Below are 9,525 nucleotides of genomic sequence, written 5' to 3' on the forward strand. Positions count from 1 at the left end.
CAGAGGATGTAAGCTCCCCTAGAAATATCTATAAAGTTATAATGCTCTAGTTAATAAAATAGATATTTAAAATAGCATAGTTAGGTAAATTAAAAAGTCTAATTTAAGCTGGTAGGAGAAAGATGAAGGAAATCCTGCCAGTGAAAAAAAACTACTTTTCTTCATATGCTGCCTTAGGAGTCTGGCTTAGAGGCAAGTATTATAAACCTTAAATCCCTCTCAGCCTTGAAATGACAGAATTACTTAGAAATTTACTTGTACACAGAGACCAGATTTAAACTTTTACTTATTCAACCTAAACCACAGTCATGTCATATGCATATTCCCGTTGCACACGCACACCCGTGAAGTAGACTGAAATGCTATGAGACTTTTATTGGCGTGAATCATGTGTGAGTTACTCACCCTAAAAGAGATCTTAGAAGTTGTATTTTTTTGCAAACGATCCTGACAACCCTCCTGCGTGTGCAGTATCACCGGGGTGGCACCAGGTCGCTATGCAGGGTCTGGAGCTCCAGGTTTATTTTACGGGAATCTGTATCTCTGTGCTGCTGATGCCCAGTATTTCAGGCATCCTGGTACTTTCTGTGAGGATCTCGGGGAGTGGGGAGGAAGGGGAGGAAATAAGGTGGTGTAAATAACAAGTAGCTGAAATAGCTTTTCTAAAGTGAAAACAGCCACAGCTTTAGAATATGTTGCCCATGATTCTGGTCTATTTGGCAAGAGGGTACATTTATTTCCTGTTCTTCAGGCCGAGTATGTCGTTCAAGCCTACAAACCGAAATTACCTACATAATCCCTGACACGCTTGTTTCTAGAAAAAAAAAAACAAACACAAACCAACAAAACCACACCGTATTTACACCCCAAAACGCCACAGCCCCCAAAGCCCGCAGCTGGCAGCGAGGGAAGGCAGCGGGCAGCCCTTCCCCGCCAGCCGCTTTCACAGCCGGGAGCCCGCCTGGGACCCCGCGGGGGTTCTGCCGAACCTCCCCAGCCGGGGAATGGGGCACCTCCGCTTCCCCCGCCCGATGGCGGCTCCGCGGCGGCCGCAGGCGCACTGCTGACCGCACGGTGGCGCCCTCCGCTCACGGACGATCCGCGCTGGCGCAGCGCTCGCCGCTCCCCACGCTCCGCGGTCGCGGAGCGGAGGAGCGGCGGGCGCTGCGCCAGCGTCCGCCGGCGGGAAAGCCCATAAGGTCCTGCTGAGTCTCGAGTCCTGTCCCCCACTCCTGCCCGCCCCGGCATTGCCGTCCGTGACCATTTCTACGGGAGTAATTCATTCACGTTAAATTTCCTTTATCTCCGGAAAATATTGAAGCCTTAAATGACCATAATAGGAGTGTAATTGTATGGCGTGTTTTTTGTTGTTGTTGTTTTTGAGAAATCGATTTGGGTTCAAATAACTTATCTAAGCGTGTTACACCAAACCCATTCAGATAGGAAACAGGAGAACTAAATTATTGCTGCTTCCTGAACTCTCTGCTTATGATCCCAATAATTAAAATGTGCAGTAATGGCTCCTGTAACCTGTATTTCTTTGGGTAATTCTCGGAAATGAAGGGCTGGTTTGCGGCAGCTGAGGAAGGAAAGCGCGGAGACGAGCGCAATCGCAGCGGCCGGCGGACGGCCGGTGGTCCGCTCCCGGCACTCGAATCCCTTGGGGCAAAACAATCCCGGTGGCGGGGAACTCCCCAGAGAAGGGATTTCCCTCTCAGTCCCTCCGGAAAATCAACTTTTTTTTTCTTTTTTTTCTTTTTTTCTTTTTTTAATTTTCTTTCTCTCATGGCGATCCTCTTCCCCCCCGCTCTGGCCAGCGCTAAGAGTTGACACATCTGTCTCTGCACAAGGCGGAGAAGGGAGGGGGTCGGGCCAAGGTGGGGGGAGGAAGCCACCCCCGCCGCCCCCAAGTCGCGGCGGCCGCGCATGGGACCCTCCCCGCGGGGCGGCCGTGGGGCCCGTCCCCCGCGCCCCGCGACTGCAGCGCACGCGGAGCGGTTACGGAGCTGCGGGTTTCCCCGGGGGGAGCCTCGCGTAATGAAAACAATATTAACAATCCTCAAAGAAAAAAAAAAAAAGAAAAAAAGAAAAAGGAAAAAAAAGAAAAAGGAAAAATAAAGAAAAAAAATAACACCAAACACTCAGGGACTCAGGAGAAAAAACGAAAGGCTCTACCCCTAAACAGGGGGCTCCGCGCCGCTGCTGCTCCGCCTGTGCACTCAGCGCCGGGCAGCTCCGCGGGGGCTCGAGCCCAGCGGTGGCCCCGGGATCCAGCGTGGGTGGGCTGGCCCCGCGGAGAGACGCGGAACAAAGCTACGGGGGAGTCTGCCAGGTCCGGGGACCCCCACCCCATCCCAAACCGCCCTCCTCCACCTCCTGGTCCTTTCCCACGGCAGGTAAAACTTGACCGTGATGAACGTCCTTTTAGGTTTGTGGGATGGGTTGTGGGGGTTTTCTGTGTGCTGCTGTTTGGTTGTTGATTTTTTTTCCCTTTTTTTTTTTTTTTTTTTTTTTTTGGAGCGGGGGGGAAGTGTGAGTTGGTGTTTATGAGAAGCTTTATGACTCCTCGTAAGCTCATCTTTGAGGACGACACAGAACTGTGTTCCTTGAGGAATTGGGGTGGTGACGTCTTTTCTGATACCCGATTATTACGTGACTGGGGGAAAAAAAAAAAAAAAAGGCATTTGATTCATGAATAAAAATCCGGACACCACCACGGGGGCAACAAACAATATTGCCCGTCCTCAAAGGTAACAAGCAGGCAAATGTTTACGAAGAGGGCTCTTGCTGAAGCGGGGTGTTTGCAAAGATTTTGTTGCTAATTGCGTATCAGACGGAAGGCTGCAGAAGGCTGGTCAAGTTTGGAGCCACCGAGCAGGAAGAGAAGAGGAGAAGGCTGAAGGCGCTCAGTGAGGGGAGAGATCTGGGGAAGACAACATCGCACGTAGCCAGCCCGCGGCTCCCCGCCTCCGCTCCCTCCCGGGCTCGCTTGCTCTCTTCCCCCTTCCCCTGCGCTCCCTTCTCCGGCGACATCTCGCTCCATCCTTCTTTCTCCCTTTTCTTGCACAGGCTCCACTCCAGATCTGTGCTGCTACCTACAAACTTTTTTCATTTATATATATATATATATTTTTTTTTTTTTTCTTCTCTCTCTATTTTTCTTTTTGGAGTGGATTCCCCTAAAACCAGCAAACAACTAACTGCTGCTTTTGCGTCTTCTTCATCCCGCGGGTACTTCACCCATCGGAGAGGCGATGCCACGAGGGTTTTAACTCCTTTCGACCTCAACTTGGGAGACAGCTCTATTTTTGACCCCATTTGGGATATTTTTTGATTTTTTTTTTTATTTTTTTTATTGTCAAGACCTGCCCTTTTAGTTGCGCAGCCAAACGCTCTTAGTGCCAGGTGTTTAGAGTTTAATGGTAAGGACACGAGGCGGCTCTCCGGGCCTTCCCGCAGCGCTCCCGGGGAGGGCAGGCGGGCGGGCACCGACGGGGCGGGTAGCGGCGGCAGCGCTCTGCGCCGGGCACCGCTCCGCGCCTCTCCACGCCGGCACCCGGCTGCTCAGAGCTTTTACCCCAGAGACCGCGCTGCCTTCCTCCCCCGCAGGCTCGACCGGGGGCTTGGTGGGACGTGCGGTGTTTTTTTTTTCTTTTTTTTTTTCTTTTTCTTTTTTTTTTTTTTTGACAGCGGTTTTCCTTTCCCTTCCGCACAGAGTGGCAATGTGTAGCAAAGCGATCCTAGCACTCCTGGTCTATGGCATAATAATGCACTGCAGCGTCTACTGCTCACCTGCGGCCGGACTTCAGTACCCGGCGCTCAGGTAGGTCCGTCCCTCGCTCGGGGGCTCCGTCGGGACCCCTTCAGGCCCCCGCTGGCCCGGATCTGCTGGGGGCAGGGAAATCTCACCAGGGAGGAAAATAGAAGGGGACGGGGATGGGGAGTCACCAAATAAACCCCATTCCACTTCGGCTGTGTGCCTACCCTGTCCGCCCCAGGAGAGAAGCCGCCGGGAGGGTCAGAGAGGGAGGGAAGTCCCCTCCCGGCTGCAGCACTGGCTTCCCCCAGGGCTACTGCCCGGTGTCCTTGCTCGGTTAACTTGCGGCTTCTTGTCCCTGGGGAGAGGGGGACCTGATCTGCTGCACTTCGGCGGAGCGGCCCGAGATCTCGGCCGCATCTCGGCGGGGCCCAGCAGCTCCCCTCCGCCTGCCACCTACCCTACACGAGCCTTGGCTGCTTTCAATTGCCCGCAGCTCGCCCAGGGTGAAGGGTGAGCATCGCCTGCCCGGAGCGGGGGCAGCAGTGAGGGTCACAGGTGCGTCGTTGTTTGCAAGCTTGCGGCAGCTGTTGTGGTTCGTGTAGCAGCACTGGAGTTGACGGGGATTCCTCTGTTTACCTGTCTGTATACGACCCCTCTTCTCAAGGGGTAAAGCGGCTGGCACCAAGCTGTTTGGTTGTCTGTGGGTGTTAGGAGTTGTCTTGCTGGGCTCCAGCTCAGGCTGATGCCTGTACTGGCCCTTTCCACCGGGGACCCAGGGGCGTTTGGACCCCGCTGTGTTCGGGACAGGAGTGTGGGACTCCCAGAGTCGTCGGCAGAAGCGAGTTTCCCATCCTGTGCTGTGGCTGGGGGTGCAGGGTACCCGGGCCGGGACAGCCTCTGGCAGCCTCGTCCCACCCTGCTTGTAGCCTGCATGGGGGACCAATGTTGCTTTACCTGGGGGCAGTTTTGGGCTAGGTGTTGTTGCCCTGTCACACCGGCACTTGTCTCTATTCCGGGGTGCCCTACGGGGGACACTACCTTACGGCTCAGCTGTGAGCCAGGGGCAATGCGGGGCGCGCAAGGCTGTCCGAGGAGGGTGTCCTTTTTGGAGCTCAAAGATGTCCTTGCACGAACTGGGAGCCTGTCGGGGCTGGCTGAGAGTAGTCCCCTTCCCCTCCCCGGGCAGAGGGCCTGCGGGGCAGCGGGCTCGGTGGCCTGCTGGGCCATTAGCCGGCAGGAACCCGGCTCTCTTCGTTCGAGAGCCTGAATTAGCAGGAGTGAAACACTTTAGCGGCATCTATTATTAATACCTCCGCTAAAGCTCACAGACAAAAATAGCTGCCTGTAACGTACAATGACCTACATCACACTGCAGAGAGGGAGGCAGAGAGCGGGAGGGGGAGGGGGGGGGGAGGGGGGAGGACAAAACTGGCGAGATCTCAAAGGGCAGAGGCACCATTCAACGAAAAATAACAACAGGAGAAGCCCCCTCCGGCCCCGTGGGCTCTGTGGGGAGGAGCGGGGCGCGGTCCCCGGCCTCGGCGGCGGGGACTGCCGTTCCCCGCCCCATCTCCTCCGGGGAGGCTGCTTGGCTCCCGCCCAGCCCCTGGCACACAGTCGCGTGTGTGTGGCTGTGTGTGTGTGTGCGCGGCAGCCGGCACGCCTGTGCCTGCGTGCGCTCCGCTCGGGAAGCGCCAGCCATGGCCGTGGCAGAGAGAGGCTGTTTCTCGGGCCGGGCCGGGGCGGGGGTGACGGGTGTGGGGGGGATGTTTGGGGCTTTTCTTAGAGCACGTCTGACAGCGGTTGTATTCTCTCCCCCGTGGTCCTGCCCCGCAGAGAAGGCGGAGGGCGGGGATGGGGAACAGGCGGGCGCAGGGAGGGAATGGGGACAGAGGGACGGGGCTCCTGGGGCACCCGGGCCGGCTGTGCCGGAGGGTGAGCACCAAGGCAGCCAGGAGCCGGCGCCGAAGATCGGAGCGCTCCGCGGAGCCCGGCTGACTCTTTCTCCTTGCTTCTGTCGTTGCCAGGCTAGAGGATGAAGTCTACGACGAGGACGGGAACACTCTGCAGGACTTCGCCTATGACCACGAGCCTCTCGGCATAGTGAATCCGTCCTCCATGATCGGCGAGATGTACACCTTGTATTACCCGCCGGAAAAGAGGTGACTGCAACTCGCGGGGTGTCACGCGTGAATACTGAGCCGGGAGCAAAACGGGTCTGGCGGAGCAGATTAGGGGAAAAATTATAATAGTACCCAACAAACCAACAGGAAAAAAAAAAAAAAAAAAAAAGAGTGTACATATATGTACATAAGTTCTGAACCCAAACAAATGACCACCCTGCCCGGGTCTCGGTGTCCAGTTTAAAGCCTAGAAGAAATGGAAAAGCCGCCTTACCTCCAGAAACGCGGGGGAGGGAACGGGGGAGCCGCCCGCACCGAGGAGGGCTAGCGATGCTCCTGCAGACGGAGCAGAAATACCTAGTCAGCGCGGAGTCGAGCAAGTGCGGCGGGGAGGGGTCTGGGTGGGGAAGAGCGATTCCGGAGGACGCGGGGAAATGCCGCCCTCGGCTCGCCGGCGGGGAGGGACGGTGACCGCCACCGCCCGGGCTCCCGCACCCCGCCGCAGCCGGCTCCCGGGCCTCGCCGCTCATCCGCGGGCTCTTCCCTCCGCCCAGGCACGCCGATGGGATCTTCAACAAAGCCTACAGGAAACTCTTGGGCCAGTTATCCGCCAGGAAATATCTGCACTCCCTAATGGCCAAGCGGGTCGGGTAAGGGTTTCTGCTGTTTCTTTTTCCGCGGTGGGCGTTGGAGCTGCAGTAGCGGAGGCGGTTAAAAGGCCGCAGCTGGAGGAACAAAGCTGCTCCGGCCGGGGCTGGGAATTTGTTGCGCTGGGGTTGGGGGTGTCCGGCTCCCCAAAACTCAGCTGCCCCCTGGAGCGGCTTCCAGCCCGCTCCCGGCGTAGAGTGAGCCCGACTGTCAGCGCAGACGTTCACAGAGATTTGTTTGGTTTAATTCGCTCGGGCATATATATATATATACATATGTATATACGTGTATATATATATATGCATATATATGTATATATATGTGTATGTGCATATATATGTGTATATATATATTTCTCTATAATTTTTTTGATGTCGGCCGATTTAAAATTAAGAAGTTGGACAGCTTCCCCGGTCTGCTGGGGGGAGGCAGTCTTACGGAATCGATAACCAAGGGCTTGGCTGAGGCGGGGGGCGAAGGATGAGCTGCAGCCCTGCGCCGGGCGGGGCTTCCCGGGGCTCCCCGTCGCCGGTGGGGCAGGGGCGAACCCAATGCCACCCGCCGCCCCTCGGCAGAAGGTAACACGTTAATAAAGCCCCGGGGAGAGCAGCTTTTCCTGCCGCAATGAATAATTCATAGCTGGGAGATATTGTCTCTCCCGCCGCCGCCTCTTGCGCGCACCGCCTCAAGACCTGGGTTTCGGTGCGGCCTTTGTCTCCCCGCGCATCTTCCGCGCAACGTGTTGCGCGAGGGGCAGCGGCCGATGCGGGGCTGCTGAGGGCCGGGAGGGCGGCGCGGAGGGGCGCGGAAGGGGGCGGAGCGGCCCCGCCTGATGCGATTGTGCTTCTCGGTGCTTGCAGCGGTGCCAGCGGCGGCCTGGGGGACGAGTCGGAACCGCTGACCAAGCGGCACATAGACGGCATCTTCACGGACAGCTACAGCCGCTACCGGAAACAAATGGCTGTCAAGAAATACTTAGCAGCTGTCCTGGGGAAAAGGTATAAACAAAGAGTTAAAAACAAAGGACGCCGAGTAGCGTATTTGTAGCGATGAGTAACCAGCCACTCCTGTGTATACAAAGTCCTGAGAGAGAGAGAGAGAGAGAGAGAAAGAGAGAGAGAGAGAAACCCAACAACAACAAAAAAATATAAACAAAAAAGTCATTTCCAAACTGACTGAACAATCACCGCTCCTGTGTTATCTAAACATGTATTTATGTATGAAGTAAAGCCATTAAATGAATATTTTGATAATAATATTGTTTTTCTTTTGTACAAAGCACTAGAGAAACGCACAGATCTACTTTGTGGACCAATCATTAAGTTATATATAATATATAAATATATATAAATACTACTACGAATAGTAAAGAACAATTCTTCATATAAAGTCTGCACAAGAACAAGAATTCACCTGAGCTGTTTATGTTTTTATATAAAATAAATAGAAAAAAAGGACAATCATTGTTTTGAATATTACTCCTATTTTTGTAACGGAAATTAAAAGGATAGTATTTTTATCCGCGACAGGATCGAAGACATTAATTTTCACCATTTGCTACTTACATAGAGAAGGATGCCCTGCTCGCAGGGGATTATGAGGAAAATTATTTGGGAGAATTGGTGAAGCAGATTCTTCCCCCGGTGAGTCTCAAGGCAGGCTCCTTTGCCACTGGTCTCTCCGAAGGGGCAGCGTCCCCTTTCTTCTAGATTTCGATTTTTTTTTTCTCCTGCTTTCTTTGAATACGGTTGTATCTGTACTAATGTCTCCTCAAACAATGAGCTTAGGAGATAATTCTCTTTTGAAAACAACAGCTCGATCCAAATTGTGCATCTCTGTTGCCTATTGGAGGGAGAAATAGTTAAAAAAAAATCCCAACAAAATTTAAAACAAAACCAGAAAAAAAAGCCAAACCCAAGCCCCCAATCCCTAAATCCTGAACCAGCAGCAAGGGCAGTAAGTACTAAGCCCCGTGCACTGCTTTTCTGACTGGCTGGGTAGAGTTGCAGAACAAAGCGAAAGCGGAGACAGGACCCGTTTGGAAAGAGCGGGGAAGTGAGCGGGGGCGGCCTCCGGCGCACCCCGGGGCCGGAGCCGGTGCCGGTTCTGGTGCTGCAGGGTCGAGGGGAGACGAGGCAATCCCACCTCCGATCCGCTACCCAACTGCCCCGGGCAGCTCGGTACTGGACCTGGATGCAAAGTACAGTGTGTTACTCTCCAGTGCTGTCCACGCTTCTCATCATGTGTAACGAGCAGGGTTCTCACCTTTGCATTTTTCGGTCGGAGTTGCTTTTGTTTGATTGTTGGTTTGTTTTTTGTTTTTTGTTTTTTTTTTTTTTGTTTTGTTTTTTTTTTTTTATTGTGAACCCTTCTGCCTTTCATTCTATCTGCGCACTTTTCCGAGTTCTGTTTGACCCACCTGAGTCACCTTTTTGGGTTATGTTCTTTTTGGGGAAAAAAAAAAAAAAGATTGTGAACGCTCTCTCACTCCTTTGTTCTGTTTTATGCAAGCTCTTATTGTACAAGTTTAGGAACCCCTGTTGTAGCTACCACTAAAGAATTATGCACTACTACGAAAGTTTTTGTTCCTTGTTTATTGAGTTTGGAGGTAAAATGTATTTTTCTACATTCTGGCTTATTGCTTAGTAAAATTTATTTCATAAAACAAACTTTTGTCATAAAAGAATGTGTAGTGTTCACCTGTGGTCCAGTTTCTAACGAGATAAACCATTTTCACCTCATCTTTCTATGTACGGACTCCTATCTTACCTTCCGCCCGGGGGACAGTAAAGCAGGAGCGACCCCGGCCGGGGGCTGGCCCCGACCCTCCGCCCGAGCAGGTGGCGAAGGAGGACACGTAGGTACCTGCTTCCTTCCAGCTCACCACACAAACCTTAGAGGAGTCTTTCCAAAGACACAAAACGAGCCCCGCATCCAAGACGTCGGAAAGCAACGCCTCCTCCCCTCCCCCCCAAAAAATTGAAAAACAAAATC

The 9,525-nt window shown here is 53.5% G+C and overlaps 1 protein-coding gene across 1 annotated transcript; it reads left to right on the forward strand.

The window, feature by feature from the left end:
- Nucleotides 1-3,267: 3,267 nt before the first annotated feature.
- ADCYAP1 (adenylate cyclase activating polypeptide 1) lies at nucleotides 3,268-8,188 on the forward strand. The gene is made up of 5 exons (XM_082045161.1): nucleotides 3,268-3,422; nucleotides 3,716-3,823; nucleotides 5,788-5,922; nucleotides 6,438-6,533; nucleotides 7,392-8,188. Exons 2-5 carry the CDS (start codon nucleotides 3,723-3,725, stop codon nucleotides 7,576-7,578), a joined length of 519 nt encoding a protein of 172 aa, XP_081901287.1. The 5' UTR covers nucleotides 3,268-3,422; nucleotides 3,716-3,722; the 3' UTR covers nucleotides 7,579-8,188.
- Nucleotides 8,189-9,525: the final 1,337 nt, after the last annotated feature.

This window comes from Streptopelia decaocto (genome assembly GCF_964273445.1).
Source record: "Streptopelia decaocto genome assembly, chromosome: 2".
Classification (NCBI taxonomy): Eukaryota; Metazoa; Chordata; class Aves; order Columbiformes; family Columbidae; genus Streptopelia; species Streptopelia decaocto.

Excerpts from the sequence above, each read along its gene's own strand:
- ADCYAP1 (XM_082045161.1), top strand. The coding sequence starts at position 3,723 with ATGTGTAGCAAAGCGATCCTAGCACTCCTGGTCTATGGCATAATAATG. Across the intron at positions 3,824-5,787 it reads CTTCAGTACCCGGCGCTCAG|GCTAGAGGATGAAGTCTACG; the intron begins GTAGGTCCGTCC and ends TGTCGTTGCCAG. Across the intron at positions 5,923-6,437 it reads TATTACCCGCCGGAAAAGAG|GCACGCCGATGGGATCTTCA; the intron begins GTGACTGCAACT and ends CCCTCCGCCCAG.